The 21903-nt window shown below is 55.2% G+C and overlaps 3 protein-coding genes across 3 annotated transcripts; 1 reads left to right on the forward strand and 2 right to left on the reverse strand.

Annotated features, from left to right (window-relative positions):
• The first annotated feature begins 611 nt into the window (after positions 1 to 611).
• On the forward strand, positions 612 to 7794 carry MTFR1L (mitochondrial fission regulator 1 like). Its single transcript, XM_054395309.1, has 6 exons — positions 612 to 645; positions 2530 to 2634; positions 3766 to 3875; positions 4620 to 4831; positions 5706 to 6018; positions 6768 to 7794. The coding sequence occupies exons 1-6, from the start codon at positions 631 to 633 to the stop codon at positions 6871 to 6873; spliced, it is 861 nt and encodes a 286-aa protein (XP_054251284.1). The 5' UTR covers positions 612 to 630; the 3' UTR covers positions 6874 to 7794.
• A 4267-nt stretch (positions 7795 to 12061) lies between these two features.
• Positions 12062 to 13109, reverse strand: PAQR7 (progestin and adipoQ receptor family member 7). Its single transcript, XM_054395175.1, has one exon. It carries the CDS (start codon positions 13100 to 13102, stop codon positions 12062 to 12064), a length of 1041 nt encoding a protein of 346 aa, XP_054251150.1. The 5' UTR covers positions 13103 to 13109.
• Positions 13110 to 18957: 5848 nt separating this feature from the next.
• On the reverse strand, positions 18958 to 21534 carry STMN1 (stathmin 1). The gene is made up of 4 exons (XM_054395177.1): positions 21522 to 21534; positions 20644 to 20816; positions 19565 to 19756; positions 18958 to 19026 (listed from the first exon to the last, which is right to left on the reverse strand). Exons 1-4 carry the CDS (start codon positions 21532 to 21534, stop codon positions 18958 to 18960), a joined length of 447 nt encoding a protein of 148 aa, XP_054251152.1.
• Positions 21535 to 21903: the final 369 nt, after the last annotated feature.

Below are 21903 nucleotides of genomic sequence, written 5' to 3' on the forward strand. Positions count from 1 at the left end.
TTCCAGAGTCTCACCACCCTCCTGGGGAAGAATTTCTTCCCCATGTCTCATCTCAATCCAGCTTCTGCCACTCTGAGGCCATCACCTCTCGTCCTGTCGCTCCCTGCCGCTGTACAAAGTCCCTCTCCAGCCCTCCCGGAGCCCCCTTCAGATGCTGGGAGGCTGCTCTCAGGTCTCCCTGAAGCTTTCTCCAGGATGGGGAGGACAGAGAGGGGGGCGGCCTGTCCCTGTCGCTGGGTACCCCCTGGGCACGGTGCCCGTTCCCGGCGCATGCCCGGGCGGTCCGGAAGCGCTGGGGGCGGCTTCTGCTTCCGGGTGATGGCGGCGGAGGGGCCGGGAGCGGGGCCGAGCTGTGCCGCAGCCCCTCAGGTACCGGCGGGGCCCGGGAGCGGGACGGGAACCGGCACCGGCCGAAGGGTGCGGGGAGGGCTGGCTGCGGGCTGCGGGTTGGGGTCGGCAGAGCTTGGTCCGGCCCCGGCAACTCCGTGCAGGCAGTGCCCGCAGCTAGTCACTTCTGTCCCGCAGTGAGAAGCTCCAGGCGCGGCGGGGAGCAGGGGAAGATGAGTCCCGGCCGCGGGAGCCGCAGCAGTCAGCGCTGAGCCCGCCCCGGCGGCACCGCCGCAGCCGGAGATGGCAGCGGAGTCCGTAAGTACCGCGGCCGCCGGCACCCCGGGCCCCTTCCTTCTCCTTCTCTCCTTCCCCGGGCCCCTTCCCTTCCCCTTCTCTCCTTCCCCGGACCCTGCCTTCCGGCTCCGCGTTGCCCGGGGGCTGTCACAGCAGTCGGTGGCTCCCAGCTCGGGGGTTCGGTGTAAAACACCCCCCAGGCATTCTCACTGGCGGTGCCTCGGCCCAGCCTTCAGGCACCGTGGGTGCAGCAAGCTCCAGCAGTTAATAATTTAATGACTTTGTTGGTGGAAGAGGGAAATAACCTGCTTGGATTCAAGAATCAAGAAGGTTGGAAGAGACCTCAAGGATCATCGAGTCCAACCTGTCACCCTACACCTCATGCCTATCTAAACCGTGGCACCAAGTGCCATGTCCAATCCCCTCTTGAACACCTCCAGGGATGGTGACTCCACCACCTCCCTGGGCAGCACATTCCAATGGCCAACCACTCTCTCTGTGAAGAACTTTCTCCTCACCTCCAGCCTAAACCTCCCCTGGTGCAGCTTGAGACTGTGTTCTCTTGTTCTGGTGCTGCTTGCCTGGGAGAAGAGACCAAACCCCTCCTGGCTACAACCTCCCTTCAGGTAGTTGTAGGCAGCAATGAGGTCTCCCCTGAGCCTCCTCTTCTCCAGGCTAAACAGTCCCAGCTCCCTCAGCCTCTCCTCATAGGGCTTGTGCTCAAGGCCTCTCCCCAGCCTCGTTGCCCTTCTCTGGACATGCTCCAGTAATTCAACATCTTTCCTAAACTGAGGGGGCCCAGAACTGGACACTGGATTCCAGTTTGTCGCTGGCATTCACTGTGCAGAGCCTTGTGCTGGCTCCTGGGGTGGCCACAGGACTGAGAGAGAAGACAGTGGTCAAAGGACAGAGCACTTCACCTTCTGAGCCCCCCAAGATCTGCTTCTGAAAACATCCTCCAAGGCTGCTCTGGCCACCCCCACTAGAGGCTGGCACTGGTGACACTTTGCCTCCATCCAGTGCTGCTGACATGGGTCACTGAGTGTCCCTCTAAATGAGACTTTCAGCTGAGTTCAGCTCTCTCCTGGGCCCCTCATGTGACACAGGTTTCCTCTTTGTGATCTGTTTTCATTTGGAGCTCAGTGGCTATCACTGAAGGCTTCTGCTTTTCAGTGCTGAAAATGCTGCACCTGTGTTGGGAGTGCCCCAGAGTCACTGAGTGTCACCAGTGCTCAGCTGAGACACAGGTTGTGACCTTGGTCCTTAGCAGGTTCCCAGTCAAACACATCACTGAACAGATAAAAAGTCAAAGGTCAGAGCTCCTGAGGATCTTGTCTGTGACAGTTTGCAATTTAAGAGACTTTAAAAAGGGCAAATCATGAGAAATCCTGAGAAGGACACAGAGCTGTTGGAGAGAGTCCAGAGGAGGCCACAAGGATGATCCAAGGGCTGGAGCAGCTCTGCTGTGAGGCCAGGCTGAGGGAGCTGGGGGTGTGCAGCCTGGAGAGGAGAAGGCTCCAGGGGGACCTTAGAGCAGCCTGTCAATAGCTGAAGGGATCCTCCAGGAAGGCTGCAGAGGGACTTTTGATCAGGGTGTCTGGAGACAGGCCAAGGGGGAATGGTTTGAGGCTGAGGCAGAGCAGGATTGGACTGGAGATGAGGAGAAAGTTCTTCAGCAGGAGGGTGGTGAGACTCTGGCACAGGCTGCCCAGGGAGGCTGTGGATGCCTCCTCCCTGAGGGTGATCAAGGGCAGGTTTGATGAGGCCTTGAGCAGCTGAGTCTACTTGAGGGATGTCCCTGGGCATGGTGGGGGAGGTTGGAGCAGATGATCCCTGAGTTCCCTCCCAACCTGAGCCATGCTGTGATCCCGTGGAATGTTAATTCCATCCCATGGCTTCTTGTAGACCATCCCCATCTGGCAGAACAAACCCCACGGCTCAGCACGCAGCGTTGTCAGGAGGATTGGATCAAATCTCCCTCTAAAGCCCTGCCCCAGAGCAACCTTCGAGGTAAGTGGAGTCCTGGGGGGCTCTGGTGATGATGTGCAGGGAGCTGCTGCTCCAGAGCAGCTCTTGCATCACTCTCCAGCTGTGTTCACAAAGCTCCTGCAGCTGTGGGGTTCTTCTTACTCTTTGCTTTGTAGATTCTGTTCTTGTAAGTGGTTGTGGGCAGCTGGAGGGCAATCCCTCCTCAGACACTGCCTGAGGACTGGGCTCCCAAGGTGGAGGAGACACCAAGTTGGAGCTGCTGAGCCTGTGCCTCACTGTGTGACCTCCAGCAGGGCAGATGCCCTCTGGGCCTGTGTTTCCTCAGGGCTTGTGCAAGGGCTGAGTCCCTGCTGGAGCTCAAGGGCAGCCTGGCACTTGTCAGTGGCAGGGTGCACGTGGCCTTGGCAGGCTGCTGGGCTGGATCAGATGTCCCTGCACTGCCTGCTCCCACCCAGCACAGAGCTCCACACAGCAGCACAGGGACTGTCCCCTGCACTGGTGAGGCCACACTGGGGTCAGGTTTGGGGCCTTCACTCCAAGAAGTACATTGGGGAGCTGGAGCAGGTCCAGAGAAGGACAACCAAGCTGGGGAAGGGTCTGGAGAACAGGGCTGGGGAGGAGCAGCTGAGGGAGCTGGGGGTGTTCAGCCTGGAGAAGAGGAGGTTGAGGGAGACCTCATTGCTCTTTGCAGCTCCCTGAGAGGAGGCTGGAGCCAGGTGGGGGTTGGGCTCTTCTCCCAGGTAGCAAGTTATAGGATGAGAGGGAATGGCCTCAGGTTGCAGCAGAGAGGTTTAGGTTGGACATGAGGAACAATTTCCTCACTGAAAGGGTTGTGAAGGCCTGGACCAGGCTGTCCAGGGGGGTGTTGATTGCCCGTCCCTGGAGGGGTTGGAAAGCAGTGTGGGAGTGGTGGTGATGGACATGATTTGGCAGCAGACTTGGTGGTGTTGGGTCAGTGGTTGGAGGTCCTTTTCCAACCAAAGCAATTGTTTGGTTCTGTTCTGGGACTTCCTTTCTGTGAGCTGAGTGGTGCTGCTGTGGCACATCTGACCTGGTGCAGAGGAGAAGGACTCTGACAGCTGCTGCAGCCCACCTGGGGCAGCCCCAGCAGACAGGACTGCCCTCTCCTCAATGAGACTTTCTTCTCTTCAGGTTCTCCCAAATGTTTCAGAGCTGTATTTAAATGATGTCCCTCCAGTCCCCACCTTGGCAGACATTGTGTGGATAGCAGCAGATGATGAGGAGACCTATGCTAGAGTCAGGTTGGTTTCTCCTTGTGTCCCTTTGTGTTCATACTCTGCATGGGGCAGACACTGATCAGGTCATCACAGCTTCCCTTCTCTCAGTGTCTGGTGTGGTGCCTGTTTCAAGACATTTTTCCCAAGAGACAGGCTAAAAAATAATGGACAAAAGATCCTGGGAGGAATTCCTGCAGGATGTGCTAAGAGCCTGCTGAAAGATCAGTGCAGGGTAACCCTCCCCCCTGATCCCTGCTGTTTGCTGGTTAGAAAGGTGAAGAGTTGAGTTCTGCTGGGATTGAAATGTTCTGCCCTCAGGAGTTTGGTTCTAGTCCTTCCCTTCTAGAGGAGAAAAAGGACTTTGGGATCAGAGGCAAAAGTGAAGGGGTAGGTGACATTTCCCACGTGCACCCAGCACACTGCCTGGCCTGGGGACAGGGTTAGCAGGAGAGAAATGACTTCAGACCACGTGAACACACCCAGGCCTGGCTCTCTGTGTCCTCCAACCACACCTGGAGCTGCTGGGGCAGGATTGCTGTGCCAGCCCTTGTGTCCTTGTGAGGCAGAGAGAGCCCAGAGCAGCACAGCCCAGCCGTGTGGTGGCACAGAGAGCACGGTGCAGACATCCCTGCAGTGACACCATCGTGGTGCAGAGGCTCAGCTCAGTGTGTGGAATTCTTCTGCTGCCCTGAGGTGGAGGCAGAGGATCCCTAGGTGTCACAGAGGGCTCTGGGCCTTGTCAGTGACCCTGAGGTGTTTGTGCTGCAGGAGCGACACTCGGCCGCTGAAGCACAAGTGGAAGCCAAGTCCCTTCACTGTCATACAGCGAAATGCTTCAGTCCCCAACCTGAGGAAGCAGGAGGAGAAGCTGCTGGCCCTGAAGAAACCTGGTTTGCCAGCACTGAGCAGAACAACAGAGCTCCAGGATGAGCTGAGTCACCTCCGGAGCCAGATCGCCAAAATAGTGGCTGCAGAGTCAGGTAGGACTGCAGGGAGCTCTGTGCTGGGCAGCAGCAGGGGATGAAGCTCTCAGCCCCCCTCCAGTCCTCCACACAGAGCACAGGTGCTGGGTGCTGTTCCAGCAGAGCTGCTGCTCTGGTTGGTAGGATTCCATCTTTGGTGTCAGCTCAGAGCTGGTTCTGTGTCTGGAGGAGCCCTGCTTGGCTTTAGGAAGGAGCAGGAGCTGCGTTGTGGCTGTGTTTGATCTGGAGGTTGACTCCTCTCAAGCACCAAGCTTCATCTGGTGTCTCCCTGCCCTTCCTGCTGCCAGTCAGCCATGAGTCTGAGGGTCACATCTGGGTTTGGCTCAGAATGAGATGTTAGTGTTTGCTGCTTCTCTGGCAGTGCCCTTCTGTAGCAGGGAAGGTCTCTGGGGAAGGAGAGGACCCAGGGTGGTCACAGGTAAGGTCTTTGGGGAAAGGCTGAGCTGAGCTGAGCTGAGCTGAGCTGAGCTGAGGGATTTCTTTATTGCAGTAAAAGTCTCTGCAGCTAACAGTCTTGGGTCAGCCTCAAACCTGAGCAGTGGGGAAAGACTTCTCTCCCTTTCCTGGGTTTTCCTGTATGCTTAGCCCTGAGATCACAGAATCACAGAATGGGTTGGGTTGGAAGGGACCTCCAGAGATCATTCCAAGTCCCTGCCAGAGGGGTTGGAACTGGATGAGCTTTGAGGTCCCTTCCAACCCAACCCATTCTGTGTATCTATGAGCATGGTGCCATGGGAAGCAGTGGACAGAGGCTGTGCTGTTTCTTCTCTCTCAGCCTGGCTGAGGATGCCTCTTGATTTATGTTCTGGTATTTGGAGCTGCATGGTTTGGGCTGAGTTTTCCTATCCACCTCTATTCTTTTCTTTTTCAGCTTCTGCTTCCTTCACACCAGATTTGTTATCTCCAGGAAGTTCAAATGCATCTTCTCCCTTGCCTTGCTTTGGACCTTCTTTCCAGTCTACAACTTCCTTTGTCATCAGTGACATCACTGAGGAGGAGGCAGAGCTGGAAAGCCCTGAGCTGCCCTCGGTCTCCATGCTTTGCTCTGCCAGCTCTGAGTGTTTTAAAGCAGAGCCAAAGGATCCTGAGGAGGAGGACTCTGTGTCTCTCTCCAAGGCCAGCAGCTTTGCAGACATGATGGGCATTCTGAAGGACATTCAGAGGATGAAGCAGAGCAAAGATCTGTAAGTGCTCTCCTGAGCATTCTTCCTTTGATTTTATCTCTGCACTGGCACACAAAAGCCTGAGGCTGAATCCTAGAACAGCTCAGGTTGGAAGGGACCTCAAAGATCTACTCCACCCTCCCTGCCATGGGCAGGGACACTTCTCAGCTGGACTTGGTTGCTCTCATCCCTTCCTCTAGGTCTCTCTTTCTCTCTCATCTCTTCCTCTAGCTCAGCCTCTAAGCTGCTTCCCATGTGCAACAGCAACATCTTAGGGTAGTTTAGGATCTGGTTACTGCAGCTTAATTAAAGCTCTGTGGTGGGTGAGAATTACATTAAATAAGTCACTGATGATCTTTAATTGCTAGGCACAGCCCTCTGGTGTCACTGGAGCTGTGGCTCTGCAGCACTCCAACACTTAGCAGGATCTTGCGGTCTTTAAGTGGATGAAGGAACCTAGTGGTGCTTAATGAGATAACCACAGAGATGCTTCTCTGATGCTCCTGTTTAGGACTTGGTGCTTAAACACAACTTGGGGAGCTTCAGGGATGGCTGAGGAGCACTTGCAGAGCTGTGAGTCAGCAATTGTGAGCCAGAGCCTGTTTTGGTGTCTGTGGTGCCCTCTGAGGGGGGCAGCTCACATGGGGGCTGCTGACTGCTTGGGGGTGGTAAGGACAGGGAGCTGAGGAGCTGCTGGGGCTGGGCACAGCTGCAGCAATGTTGGCATTTTCTCTTCACTGATTCACTGCATTTTTTTGTCTTCCATGTAGAAACAGAACACCAATGAAGGAGGAGGACCCAGCTGTGCTTATAGCAGAAGTTCTGAGAAGGAAATTTGCTCTGAAGGATGAAGATCTGGCCCTGAAGGAGAAGTGATGGCTCAGTCATTAAACTCTGTAAGCAAAAGTGTTATGCTCCCAAGTCTCCTCCACTGTAGCTGCCTTCCTAAGGACTGAGCCTTCTGCCTCTTCTCTGAGTTAGGAAATGGATCCTGCCCTGGACATGGGCTGGGAGAGGCCCTGCAGGTTTGGATGCCCTGCAGGTTTTTGATGTGGTTTCCATGAATTTGTTCTATTTAAGAAAAACCAAACCAAACCAAACCACTTTTTAAGAAGCTGGGAATTCTTTCCCACCTGTGTTTTGATGTTGATTATTGCTAGGGATCTTCTCAAGAGTGCAATGAGTGCTGCTGGACAAAAGTTCTTTCTACCTACACTTCTTTTCCTTAGGTTCCAATTAAGCATTAACTTAGCAGGGCCTCATTCCACTGTAACCAGTTACCATTTCCAGTAGAACCCAGTGTCCAACATCCAGTTCTTTCCCTGTTGAGTGTGGTACAGAAGCTACTGAGAATAAGCTAATTAACGTGTCCTGGTCTGTAGTGTTTAGGAGGTTGTTGAAGCAGTGGTGAAAAGAAGTCTTCTTGTCTGCCCCAGAGGTGGGCTGAGGCCACAGGGGGTGGTCAAGGGCTGCTGGCTTTGGTGTGCCCTTGGTGTCCCCTCACTCCCCCCACTTGCATGACAGAATGGCCTTAATTTCCTGGCAGCAATTCAGTGTTTCCTGACTAGTTCTTGTGTTCAGAGACTGTATTTTAGTTAGCATTCAAAAAGGTCTATTTATTGAACCACCACCACCACCCCCCATGCTGAGAGCCCAGCACCTGCCACCAGAGCTTTCACCCCAGCAGAGGTAGGAAGGCACTTGGCCTTGCCTGTGGCTGTCACTGACCCAAGGGGTTTCCTGCAGCTCCACCTTCTCTGCAATGTTCCTCATGGCTGTATTCAAAGTATGAATTGTTTTGGGTTGTTTTTTTTTTTCCTTTCTATAAAATGGAGCCTTAATAGGAGCTTGGCTGTGCTTGATGTTGTTGATGTGCAGGGGGCAGAGGGCAGGTCCCTAGGGGAGGTGGTTGGGGGCTGTGTGGAATTGCAGCTGCTGCAGCTGAAGGCACTCAGATGCTGAAGGCTTTCTTCCCTCAGCCCTGCCCCTGCCATACTCCAGCTGGATCTGTCACACTGAACTTGTGGCCCCAGGGGAAGGGGAAGCTGCCTTGAATGGCAGCACTTGCAGTGGTGGAAGTGTCCTCAACATGTAAAAGAGAATTAAAACAGAGCAGCCTCTTGTTCTGGAGCATGGGCACAGATGGACTCTGCTCCTCATGGCCCCTGGGGTTTTTAAGCAGCTGGTCCCTGTCCTTCAAACCAGCTCCAGCCTAGAGCCCTCCCCTCCAATCCCCCAGAGCAGGGCTTAGCTGGAGCCAGCCAGGCAGTGCGGAGGCACCAAGGCTGTTGGGGAGCTGTGGAGCAGCCACAGGCAGCTGAACCAGCACTGCCCAGCTCTGCCTGCAGCCTGGAGCTCTCCCGGTGCTGTCACCTTGCTGAGGCCAGGCTGACACACACCCTGTGCTCACCCCTGAAGGAGCTACACCTCCAGCCTCAGGGCTGCAGCTCAGACTCACCCAGAGCAGGTGTCACTGTCACCATTCCTCTTCTTTGTCACAGCCTTCCTCACCTTCAGCCTCTGCTAACAGCAGCTGAGTGGTGTGATCCCACCCACAGCTACCAGAGGTGACTCTTTTCCAGACACAGAAGGTGCAAGGCATGAGCCACAGTCCCCAGCTGTCACCTAACAGGGCTGGCGCAAGGGACAAGCAGGACACAGCTGAGCCCAGGGCTTCCTGGAGGCAGCTGAGGCACAGTGTGGGTCCTGAGCTGAGCCTGCAAAGCCTTTACCTTTGGACTTCCACAGCTGCATTAGCAGGGGGCTGTGACCATGACTGAAACCAACTCCTTCAAACACTGAATTTTTATTAAAGCAAAGAAAGAGGCCCTGCCTGTTGCAGGGGTCTGCTGCATCTGCTGGTTAGATGCCCCACCCCCACCAAGAGACCCTTACCCATTTCTGACCACTTCCTTACCAAAAAATGCTTTCCTGAGGCTTTGTAAGGTCAGCAGATGCCCCAGCTGAGGGCACTTTGTGCCTGATCAGTTCCTAAGATGAGCCATCTGAGGTCACTTCGTGTTTAATCACTCTGTTCCCTTGGGAGTCCTGGGTGAAGAGCAAATCATGGCACAGGTCTGCCCAGTCCTCCCCCAGTCTGCTCAGGCTCCTCTTTGCAGCATCCCTGGAAGAGGCCTTGCAGGGTGAGCTGCGCAAGGAGCTGCCATGGTCCTTGGGAGGAGCTAGGACCCTCCAGCAGTGGTGGGAGATGACTCTGTTCCCCTCTGAGTCCTGGGTGAACAATTCCCTGCAGGGGCTGCTCGGCCCTGCCTTGCTGTTGTGCTCCTGCAGGGGCTCTGCTCTGCCTGCTCTTGGTGGGGAGGAGTAAAACCCAGCAGCACAGCTCCTGCCTCTCCTTACAGCAGGGTTCATATTCTCAGTCTCAGGCACATCAGTTAAAGAATTAATGCTCAGTTGATGGAGTTCCTTACTCTGGTTTGCACCACGTCTGGGCTGGAAATGAAGCCTGGTGCTCAGCCCCTCTGGGAGCAGCTGCCTCCCTCCTCTGTCCATCCTACAGGCTGAAGTTTTGCTGCCACTTCCTGAAGCCAGTTCTGCAGTAAACAAACCTGACTCGAGTCTGTGAGCCATCACCTGGTTGCCCTCTGAGTCCTGGGTGAAGCTGCAGGAGGTTGCTGCAGCCTCTCCCACCCCACAGGAGGCTTGGCTCCCACTCTGGGACTCTGCTTCTAGGGAGCCTGGCAGTGGAGCTGGTGAGGCTGCTGCTGTCCATGCACAGTGCCAGGCTGGGGCTTTCACTTTCTCCCCAGCTCTGCAGGATGCCTTCTGAAATTCTCCTTCCACCTGCAGCAAAGACAAGATCTTCACAGGGGAGGCAGCCAAAGTGCCACCTCTTTCTTTGCAGTCTTTAGTCAGGATGGAACGAGATGGCCTGGAGTTTTCTTTGTCTTTTTCATCTGAAAACAACAGGGAACTGGTTAAAGCCAGAGCACAAAAGCAGCCTCAAGAGCACAAAGATTGTGAGCTGCCTCCTTCATCCACCATAAACCCCAAACTGGGAGTTCAAACCTTTCAACTTCTTCACCAGAAAATGCACTTTTCTGCCTCGTAAAGCTGCCAAGCAATGAAGTGAGAGGATTTCCTCTCAGCCTGGAGCCACTCTCCCCCGGGGCTGTTGCCCATTACCTGTCTGTGTGCAGAAGAAGGAGGAGATGGTGGTCTGCCTGGTGCGCGGCTGAGAGGCGCTGCTCTGGATGAAAGGCACCGAGAGAAGTTTCCTCTCCAGAACCCGGCGGGACACTTTTGGCTTGACTATGAGAGGCTGGGCAGGGAAATAAACAAGTGCGAAATGAGCATTAAAAGCCAATTCTACCCTTCCCCGCGCTGCAGCGGAGTCCCCACCTCGGTTAAACGCTGCTTCAGCGCTTGTCGTGCCACCACCACGGAGCGGCTGAGCTTGGGGGGGTGAGGAGGGGGGTCACCTCGTCCATGCCCCTGCCCAAGCCCCTCCAACCCCATCCTGTCCCTCTGGAAACCTCTCCGCACCCCGCCCGACCTTGCTCCGCCAGCCTCCCCTACCCTCTCCGTGCCACCGGATCTCAGCCCCGCGGAGCCAGACATTCCGCCGGGACACGGGCCCGGGCTCAGCCCGGCTGGCAGCACCGCCGGCGGTCGCCCCAGCGCCCAGCCGTACCTGCACCGGGCGCTGCTTCAGCTCCGCTGTGTCCAGCCACACGCCGCACGCCCCAGCCTGCGGGGCCGCGCTGCCACCTCGGCGTCTGCGCTTCATCCCCGGTACCGGGCCGGTCTCCGGCCTGCCTCCCGCTTCCGAGGGCCCGGAGAAGGATCCGCAGCTGCTCCCCGTTCCCGCTGGGTCGGGGAAGGGAAGAAAAGGCCAGGGCAGGGAAGGGCGGGGCGGGTCGCGGGTCGCTCCCCCAGCGGCGGCTCGCGCGCAACGACCGCCACGGGACCCGACAAGCGCGCGCGCGATCCTGACGAATAAACCAATCAGAGTGGCGGGGCTGGATGAGTGGCGGGTTCAACCCCGCCCATCCGGAGCAGAGGCCTATAGAAGGGCAGGGGCGTGGCCGCTGAGGGGCGTGGCTATAGCAGTGGTGGGCGGGGCTGAGCTCAGGCTGTACCAAGCTGCTCTCCCCCGCCGTGTTCGGGATCGGGTCCCGAGCCGCAGAAGAGGGTCGCGGCTGGAGGGGAGATGGGGAACAGGAGCCTGAGAGCCTGCGGAGATGCCCGCGGCGGGTGGGAGGCAGGGCCGGGGCCAGCAGGACTGCACCTCTGGGGTTCCTCCCTTCTCTTGGTGCTCTCCTGCCCCCTGCCCAGCCCTTTGCTGAGCACAGCCCAAGCTCTGAGCTCCCCCACCCCCTCCCCTTCTCTTTACAAGCCACAGCTGCAGGCCCAGCTGTTTCCTGCCCTGTGTTTGCACGCTCTGTGCCTTAATCCATTGCACCAACACCCCAGGGCCTGCTCCCAAGGCCTCATCCATCACAGAGGGATGCAGAGGTCCCAGCTTCTGCCGCAGGACTCAGTCTCCATCAAATGAACCCCAACCCTTTGCTGCACTTAATGGCACCCCAAGCCCTCTCACTGCATGGGCAGCTCTGTACCACTCCCCAAACCATATAAAAGGGGCCTGAAATGACTAATTAAATACATTTTCTACCCTTGTCTGTGGTTTATACCCAGCTCAGCTCAGTCCCTTTCCATAAGTTACGTTCTGCCACCACTAGCAGGGGTTCAGCTGGCATGTCCTTACCTTCTGCTGTGGGACAACCTGGTAGCTTCCAAGAACCTTCCCCAGGGCATGGGGCTGCAGCACTAACAACATTTTGTTCCAACTATTTATTCAGACATGTGAAGTCAGCCAGGGCACCACTTTAAGAGCTAGCTGGAATTAATCCTGAATTTTAAAAAGCACAGAAAGCAGCTCCTCCTTTCCCTCCCTACAGAGCACACTGCTGAGTAACAGCTCATGAGCAGCTTCATTCCTCTTCTCCTTGAAGCCTGTGGCCAGATTCATGCCAGCACCACTACAGCTGGCTACAGGCTGACCACGTGGATGAGCTCAACAGCTTCTCCCTCAGGGACCTCACTCTTCTTTGAGTCTCAGCTTGTTCTTCACCTTCCTGGCCATGTATGCAGCTGTGAGGACAGAGCAGGTGACAGTGAAGAGGCAGAGAGCAGAGAAGTTGTGTGCCAGGTCCCCCTGGAGAGCGGAATAGATCTGCCGCCTGGACTGGTAGTCCAGCACCACTGCCTCGATCTGCGCTAGCGTGCAGAGCACCAGGCACACGTGGAAGATCTGATGGCTCTGCCCAAAGAAGTGGCACTTGCCAGGGAACCACTTCTCGGGGTAGGGGTGCGAGAAAAAAAAGGCACCCACCAGGAAGAACAGCACCTGGCACTTGTGGTAGAGAAGGGCTGGGTCGGGCTGCCCGCAGGGCGGCGCGGTGTAGATGCGGTGCACCACAGGGCTGATGTCCAGCAGGTAGGCCAGGCCAGAGGGCAGCTCCTGGAAGAGCAGGCTCAGGAGGCGATCAGACTGATGGTACTGGTACTTGGCACAGCAGGAGCCAGCACAGGACAGCCATGCCAGCAGGACAGCCGCCGGCATGTAGAACCCTTTGACCTTCTCGTGCCAGCTGGGCTCGATGGCATAGTAGTAGTGTGCCAGGGCACTGCCATACTGGTAAATGGCCACCCCCACGTAGTCCATGAAGAAGAAGCTGTAGTGCCAGAACTCGGATTTGGCCTGCAGAAGGTGAGCCAAGGTGCTGCAGGTCAGGTAGGTGATGGATGCCACGATGATGATGAGCAGGGGCCGGGCATGCAGGTCCTGCCCAAAATCCACCTGCAGCCTGAGCTGCTGGAAGCGCAGCAGCAGGATCAGCGCCGCCACCAGGTGGGTCCAGACGTTGATGGCTTCGTTGTGCTGCTGGAAGAGGGTGGAGAAGTAGTAACACCAGGTCTGCTGCACGGGCCGGTAGCCAGCATGGATGTAGGGCTTCCAAAAGACCTTTGGCACCTCCGAGCTGCTGACAGTGGAGGGGGAGAGAGGGGCCAGGAGCTGAGGGACCTGCCGCACGTTGATGAAGAGCTGGCTGAGCTTTTCAGTCACCACTGTTGCCATGATGAGCTTCAAAAGGTCTTTTCCAACCAAAATGTTTCTATGGTGAAGCCGAACTCCAGGTCCTCACCATGCAAAACAACCTTTAGGATGAAGAGAGAAGGTTTTGCTGCAAGGTTTAATCTTCAACCAAAAAAAGCAAACATGGGCAAGCAGAGGCTGTTTGGATGCTTTGTTTGTTTGTTCTGATCTGTTTTCTAAAGATCTATAAACTCCTGGCTGGAGAATAGCCTGGAATGAAAGAATCACCAAGAGTAGAAGTAGGAAGGGAGATTTAAGAACCCATCAAGTGCCCCACGCAGCACAGGCGACAGACTGTCTGGAGGAGAGCAGAGGTGGAGGACACCAGTATGGGGTTGCCATAACAATTCACAGGAACATCAGTTCCTGGCTCCGCCCTCCCCAGCAGCTTGGGATCTGCTAAACAAGCACAGCCTCAACAAACCTCCCACCCCAGCACAGCCTCAACAAACCTCCCACCCCAGCACAGCCTCAACAAACCTCCCACCCCAGCACAGCCTCAACAAACCTCCCACCCCAGCACAGCCTCAACAAACCTCCCACCCCAGCACAGCCTCAACAAACCTCCCACCCCAGCACAGCCTCAACAAACCTCCCACCCCAGCACAGCCTCAACAAACCTCCCACCCCAGCACAGCCTCAACAAACCTCCCACCCAGCACAGCCTCAACAAACCTCCCACCCCAGCACAGCCTCAACAAACCTCCCACCCCAGCACAGCCTCAACAAACCTCCCACCCCAGCACAGCCTCAACAAACCTCCCACCCCAGCAGCAGCAGCTTGGATTTTCCCTTCTGTGAAGCGTCTGCAGCCTCTGTCCTCACAAACCAGCCAGGATCCCTCCCATGTTGGGCCAATCCTTCTCTGCCCTCACCGGAGGGGCACCTGAGGAGCATCAGGGTACCACCAGTAACAGAAGATGCAGCTTCTGTGTTTGGAGCTTTCTCCCTTCTTTCTCAGCTCATGGTTTTCCACATGGCTTTGCACACAAACAGCACAGCTTCAGTGAGTTCATCCTGTTGCATCACTGAGGTCCAGCAGCACAACCTTTGTGAGCAAGCATTTCCAAACTGACCTTTTTTGAGGCTGTTGTCCTCACCAAGATAAGGACAACCCCACAGGCCTGGCCTGCCTCTGCACCACGCAGCCTTAAAACAAGGCTGAGCAGAACATGATGGAGATTCCCCCACCCCCCCTCCCATTCCCTGCTCTTGCTCAGGCAAGTTCTGGAGAAAAGAGCCTCACTGCTATCCAGTTCCTGTGCTGATTTGTGCCTCAGCTCCTAGCAAGTGCAGACATTTCAGGGACAGCTCAGGCAGGAAAAGCTCTTCAAAGTTTGGGAACAGCAGGAGGAGGGGATGGGGCTGTCTGTTTTAAAAGATTTCTGTCAGCTCCCCATCAAAATGGAGCAGGCAGGGCTGTAACTTGTGCCTGCCTGAAGCTGGGGAGCAGAGGCACAGATAAAAGCAGGCTGCTTGCTGCCCAGCTTCCCCTTTTCCTCCACCTCATGTGGTTAAAGAGGCTCCATCTCAAAACCCATTTGGGCAGCACCTCGCAGGGGGCAGCCCTGACCCTTTGCCTGGCCTCCTAAACCCTCAGCTAGCACCGCAACAGCCGCAAGGCTGCCAGTGAAAAACGAACTCCACAAACTTCTTCCGGACTCGCAGCTCCTGCGCCCAACCTGAGCAGCCTCCGGTCCTGCCGGGGAGCTGGCAGCCAAAGCAGAACTTCCCCGAACTGAGCTGTTTTGACCAAAACTCCGATGAGCAGTTCGAGGAGGCTGCTGCCCTTCAGCTGCCTGCAGAACCTGCCTCTGTGCCAGGGCTTCTGCTGCCCTCGGGATGCCTGGGAGGGGGCTCAGCTCCGGCTCTGCACCCTGGTCACAGCTGCCAGGAGACGAATCCCACCGGGAAAAAGCACTCCTGGGGTTCTGCTCGGGGAGGCGCAGCGGGAAAATCCAGGCTGGGAGCAGCCAAGCGGGAGGCAGGAAAGGGAGTGGTGTTTACTTCAGGTTCTCCAAAACTCGTTGGAGCAGGATCTAATTAGCAAAGCTCATCCCAGGTCTGAAGCCGCGGGCAAGGCTGGGCTGAGGGGAGCACATCCTGCACTCGGGCAACCATTAATCTGCCTCTGACCCGAGTAACGACCTCGGAGATGGCAGGAACGCTGCCGGGGACGCTGCTGTGTCCTCCCTCTGCCAGGCAGCATCCACCCATGCTGCCGGGCGCTTTCCTAACCACCCAGCCTCCAGCTGTCAGCATCCCCGCTCGCTCCCGTGCCCACAGCTGGATTTCAAGCTTCCAAAGCACCACTGTGGCGCTTTTGGGATGTGTTAGGTCCCTTGTCAGCACAGCCACACTGAGCTCCCCCGGTTCCCCCCTACCTGGGCAGCCTCTCCCCTCAGCCTCTGCCAGGATCGCCCCTGGGACGTTCGTTCCCCGGTGGGGGAATTTCGGTACGCTGGAGGTGGGGGTCCGCGGAGCCCTATACCCTTGCCCTGCTGGTGTCTCGCCAGGCCCCGCTGCATCCCCCCACCCAGAACCCCACCGCCAGACCCCTGCCCCGGGCACCTGCCGAGCTGCCGCTGCACCGCTCCCCGCCGTAGGACGCTGAGCACCGCCGGTCCGGTCCCGGGTCCCCGCCCCCTGCCCGGACCCGGACCCGCCCCCGCTCCGGCACCGGTGGCTGCCGCGGCCTCTGCCTGGCTTCTCCCTAGCAGTTCCCGGTCCCCGCTCACCCTTCGCAGGCCTCGGTGCTCGGTCTCCGGCTGCCATCCAGCGCGGCCCTGCCGGGAGAAGCAGCCCCGCGGGGGCTGTATCCCCGGGATCGGTCCCGACCCATGCAGGGGCTGCTCCGGGCTCCCCGCACCACTCTGCGGTTGTGCTTTTGTAACTGGGACCGCAGGCTGGGCTGGGCGATGACTCCAGCTGCGCAGCTTTTGTCTGCTTTGTCCTTTTTAATTCATTAATTTAAACAACCTGTTCCTGGTCCAGCCTTCCCCACCACAGCCAGCCCTGGCTCGGCTTTCCTCTCCTCCGTGCTAGTTTCCCTCCTTCCTTACTCCATTCTTAGATCATTATTACCCTGTTTGCATCCCCCCCAATCTCATCCCCCACCCCTCAAAGTTTCCACTCTCTCCCAGCAGCTCTCAGGGAACCAGACCAAAGCTTCAGTCCAAGCTTAAAGCCCCAGGCACTAAGCTGCAGATAAGCAGAACACAGGCAGCTGCCTAAAGCAGAACGAAGTGAACAGAAGGCCCCAGGCTGAGATCTGACAGCTTTGGCAAGACAAAAAGCTCGCAATTTGCATCTTCCTGTGCTCTTAACACCATTTGGGGTTTGGCAGAGCTGCCACCCTCCTCCCCCACACTTTGAAAAGATGGAAAAAAAAACCCCAGAGTGTCTGGGACACTTGGTGTGCTCTGGGCAGGTGAAGGAATGAAGAGCTGATTTCTTTTAATTGCTAATTATGCTTGGTCTTGGCTATGGGAACTGAGCCACTGATCACTTAAACCTCCATTATGTGAGACTCAGCATCTCCCAGAAGCTCCTTCTGTACTGGGTCCAAGCCTTTGTCTCAAAGCTCAGCTCTGAATTCCCCTCCTTCACCTCCCCAGGTACATCCTGAGCCCAGATCCCTGTGCTCTCAGCTCCCACAATGTGCCATGGACCACCCCAAACCTGCCCTATGCCCCCAGCACTGATGGGGGTGCTTGCTCCCCACAGTCTCTTACCTCAGGTTATGAAGGATCAAAACACTTCAGGACATCCTTCAGCGAAAGGATCCAATCCCAGCTTTCCAGTGCTGTAAGCCTGGTTTGATCCCCACGTTCCCCTTGCATCCAGGCTAGGATCAGCTTTTGGTCAAACAGCTCTGAAGCAACCAGAAATGGTTGAGTGTGACATAGGAGAGCTTGGGCAACTGAGGCTCTTCTTCAGCAGGCCTCACCAGACAGCTCAGGTGCTCCAGGGCTCAATCAGGCCCTTCAAAAGAAACCCACATCCCATCCCCTGCCAGCTTCCTCTCCTCAGCCCAGGGCAGGCTGCCACCTGGGCACTGCAGAGGCTCCAGGGATGGAGTTAACCTGAGAACCAACCTGCTGCTGGTGAAGCCTCAAGATCAAAGACACCCAAGGGGGCAGAGAAAGTTGAGTGTGCCCCACACCAAAGGGACAGACAAGCTGAGTGTGCCCCACCAAGAACAACACCAGCAAGTTCTTGGCAGCAGCTGGAGCTGTGAAACCCAAGAGCTTCCCTGCCCTGAGGGAACACGTCCTGAAGCAGAGTGGCTCAGAACATGGTGATTGCACTGCTGGCAGCTCACACCCCAGCTGCTGCTGTGGCCTTGCTGCACCAGTACCTGTGGATGTCCTCAGAGGGCTTGGGGGTGTTGAGTTTTTAGGGCACCTGTAGGATGCAGCAGCAACCCCCCTCAAGAGCCTGAGTTCAGTCAGCTCCATTCCTCACCCCCAGAAGACAAAGATAAAGCTCTGGGTGTGGGCAGAAGTTAAGCTCCAGCACATCTGGGCAGGCACCAAAACAACCTCCAGTGCTAATCATTCCAGCACACAGCAGGTTTCTGCTCTGCACTCTGACACTGCAGGCAGTGGCACACAAGCCACCATTCAACAGCACAAATCATCTCCCAGAAACCCTTCCCAAAAAAAGGCAAAAAGGCTGAGAGCAGTCATGGGGTAACAAGGCCTCGTTTGTTGGCATGTCAGCAGCCCAGGGGAGGTGGTTCTGAACTCCTTTGAACCAAAACACAGCAGCTGACAACTGCTGAGGTGTCAAAACAAAGCTCTGATTGTGGAGCTCAGACAATGTGGGAGCTCAGGGAAGGGGGAGGCAGCAATGGAGCCTGCCTGGGACTGCTACAAGGACTGCAGCAGAGCTTCCCACCCAGGAACAGGACACCACAAACCTCAGCCAAGGGATGGTCACTTTGGAGAAGAGAAGGCTCTGAGAAGACCTTAGTGTAGTCTTCCAGCGTCTGAAGGGGGCTACAAGAAAGGTGGGGAGGGACTTTTTAGGGTATGGGGTAGTGACAGGACTGGGGAGAATGGATCCAAGCTAGAGAAGAGATTTAGATTAGACCTTAGGAAGTTCTTCCCCATGAGGGTGGTGAGACACTGGAGCAGGTGGCCCAGGGAAGTAGTGGAAGCCTCATCCCTGAAGGTTTCTAAGGCCAGGCTGGATGTGGCTCTGAGCAACCTGATCCAGGGGAAAGTGGATGATCCAGGGGACTAGATGGTCCTTGAAGTCCCTTCCACCCCTGACAATTCTACGATTCTCTGTCTGTTCTTACACCAACTGCCCCCCACCCAAATCACTTCTCATGCTAACAGCACTGTGCAGCTTTATTTAGTCATTCAGTTACATCAGGATTTTTAGCAGGCTGGGACAGAGCCAGAGTTTGTTTCTTTTTTTTTTTTTTTTGAAGTGTAACAGATATTGAGCATGGAACAGTGTACTACAGATTCCTTTCACAAATGTCTTACAGAGCTGATACAGTACCAAGCCATCAACCCAGCAGCGAGCAGACGTGGCTGGGAGTAGAAAAGGATGCAACAAGAAGAAGCTACACTGGAAAGACAACACTTTAGAAAAAAGTGGAACATGGAAAGTCTCTCCTCTAACCCCCGCCCCCAAAAAAAAAAAAAAAAAAGAAACCTAAAGTGTACAGTTTGGAGCTAATTTTACAGTTCTACATCAGTTTCTAGAAACTTAAAAACCAAAACCGAAGCAAACCCAACCAAAAACCCAAAGATAAACCACTGGCCAGTACAGTCTTTGGATACTTAGAGGAGGGGAGAGAGTCAGTTTCCAGGATGAAGTCAGTCAGTTTCAGCCTCACCAGGGTCTTTGCCTTCTTTGTTCTTCCTCACCTCTTCAATATGCTTGTCCTGAAAGACAGCAGCAGGAAGCAATCAACTGCCCTGAGGCCCCAGGCAGGCACTGCCCTGGCTTCCTTCCCACCCAGCTCAGGGAAGGGTCCCAAGAGTCTGGGTTACTGCAGGATGAAGCTTTGTAGGAGAGTGCAAGGCCCTACCCCAGCTCCACCTACTCTCTCCACTCCAAGGGGAGGATTTTTGCCAAGTCTTTTGCAGATTAATAATCTTCCAGGAGCAGATCACCACAGAACCCCCAAAGGATGTCCACCTCAAAGCACTTCCCCCCCCTCCCTTGGCCATTTATCACAGAATGGTTTAGGCTGGCAAAGCTCTTGAAGCTCCTCCAGTCCAACCATTCCCTCACTCTACCAAGCCCGGTGGCTAAACCACCTCCCTCAGCACCACATCCACACAGCTTTTCAGTCCCTCCAGGGATGAGGATTCAAGTACTACCCTGGGCAGCCTATTCCAAGGCTTCCTTGGCTTTTCCTTGCCCAGTTTTCCCAGCAATAGAGCCTCTCCCCAGAGGGGACCTGGGGCTCAGACTCACCTTCTCCCTCAAGCGCTCCAGCTTGGCAGCCATTTGTGCCTCACGGTTTTCTTTGTTAGCTTCCATTTTGTGAGTCAGCTTCTCCTCAGCCATTTTGCTGAAGTTGTTGTTCTCTTCAATGGCTTTCTGGAGCACCTCCTTTTCATGCTCCCTCTTCTCAGCAAGCTGCTTCAAGACTTCTGCTTCGTGAGACTAAGGAAAGAGAACTCAGGCTTTGAACGCGGAACAGGAGAACTGCAGAGATAGCCATGGCCAAGCAGCTCACAGCTCCCAAGAGGTTTTCTGCTGTCACTTTGTGCTGCAGGACAGAGCTCCCTGCTGCTTCCCCCACCCACACCACCTCTGCTTCACCATTATGAACTACCAAGGAAGTTCCAAGCCCCATCTGGATGTGTTCCTGTACGAACTGTGCTGGACTCTACAGTCCTGCTCGGGCAGCGGTCGGACTGGAAGATCTGCAGAGCTCCCTTCCAACCCCTAACATCCTGGGATGACTTTCAGGTCATCTTGAATGGGATTTCTTTGGAAAGAAGAAGATGGGTTCTTTGCTGCTAGCATTGAGAGCTCCTGCCCAGGCTGCTCTCACTCCTCACCACACTGAATGGCTGTGACTGAGGTCACAGAGGAGGCTGCACTGCACTTAAGCTCTGCACAGCCAAGGGGCTCCAAGCTACATCTCAACAGCAAATCTCCCAGCAAGTCAGACACTGCCTTTGCAAACCTGCCCATTACACATCCTCCACATTTTCTGGGGCAGAATTGCTCTTATGATGTTAAAAGCAAAAAAAAAAAAAAAAAAGACAAAAAACCCCAGCTTCATCCTGAAAACTAAACATTTCCCCCCAGTTTTTCCAGTGACCATTCCAGATCACTCTGAGAAAGGGCAAATGGGACATTAATTGCACCTGGCTGGAATCTTTGGGGCTCTTGGAACCTTTGCTATAGTCTGCAAGGCCACAACAAAGGTTCCTAGGAAGCCAGTGTTCTTAGGATCACACAAAGTGGTCATCACCCATCCCAAGCAGCACAACCTGCACAGCCCAGCTGAGCTGAGCTGACTTCAGCCCTTCCCCATTTACCTTGCGCCTCTCCTCTGCTGCTTCCAGCTTCTTCTGAATCTCCTCCAGTGAGACATCCTTCTTCTTTGGAGGGGACAGGGGGAACTCTGGGGCTGCTTCTTTGGAGCGGGGGCCAAGGATCAGCTCAAATGCCTGCCCAGAAGCACGCTTCTCCAGTTCCTTCACTTGGATATCTAAGGAGCACAGGGACAACAAACACAGAGCTGGAAGGCAGGAACTGGCTCAGGCAGCCTCAACGACAGCCTCTGAAGATTCAATACCACAGAGCTCGCTGGAGGAAACAGGATGTGAGGCAGCAGTTTTCTTCTGAGCAGCAACAACCCCACTCAGAAGCACGGCAGGCAGCTTGCTTTGGAATTCTTCAACACATCACTACCCAAATGCCTGATGTTTAGTTTCAGGCCAGGGTTGTGAACAGAAGTTTATCAGCATTTCAAATGAGAACAAAAATCAAAATCATTCTTTCTCCAACAACAAGGCTGAGAAAGTTTCCAAAGATTTCACCTGACACAAGCAAGGAATGAAACCAGTTTGCACAGAAGTGTGTGCAAGCCATCAGCTGGCAGGCCAGGCCCTGCCCAGTGTCAGCTGCAGCAGCACAGCAGTTCTGATCACCAAGCTGTGGAGATGACAGCTCTGATGGCAGAGCAGATGGCTCACAGAGGAGCTCAGGCCCATCTGCTAGCAGCCTAGGCTGCGAGGGCTCTGGGTCTGTTTTTACAAGCATCCCATTTTAACTGCTTCTCCAAAGCAGGCTAGAGGGGGAAACAGCACAGCAGCCACAGCTGAATTTACTGCATTAGATTTTTACATTATTTCTGAGGAAATTAAGAGAGGGAAAAAGAACTCACAAAAGACATTTAGTACATGCCACATACCAGAAGTAGCCATGATCAAGAAAATATGAATCCAGAAGCCAACACTGGGAGAACTTCAATCAGATGGATTCCTAAAGAATAAAGAGAAATGCCTTTGAGCAGTGGGGAGATGGATTTCATTTCTTCTGATAAACTGCTCAGCATAATTAGATCTGCTGAACAAAAGATTCAGGAACTCCAGTCAGTCAGTGGGGTTGAGGCTGATGGACATTGCTAGGCACATCAGAGAGGTTCTCACCCTGTCAGTGGTGTTGCAGGATCTGTGTGATTGCACAGTTGGGCATTTGCAGTCCCTGTTTTACTCCACTGTAATGAAGCCATGCAAACAAAGACTCCCACTTCCCCAGCAGTCCTGCAGCACACTGGGCTAGGGATATTCCAC

The sequence above is a fragment of the Indicator indicator genome, chromosome 33 (genome assembly GCF_027791375.1).
Source record: "Indicator indicator isolate 239-I01 chromosome 33, UM_Iind_1.1, whole genome shotgun sequence".
Classification (NCBI taxonomy): Eukaryota; Metazoa; Chordata; class Aves; order Piciformes; family Indicatoridae; genus Indicator; species Indicator indicator.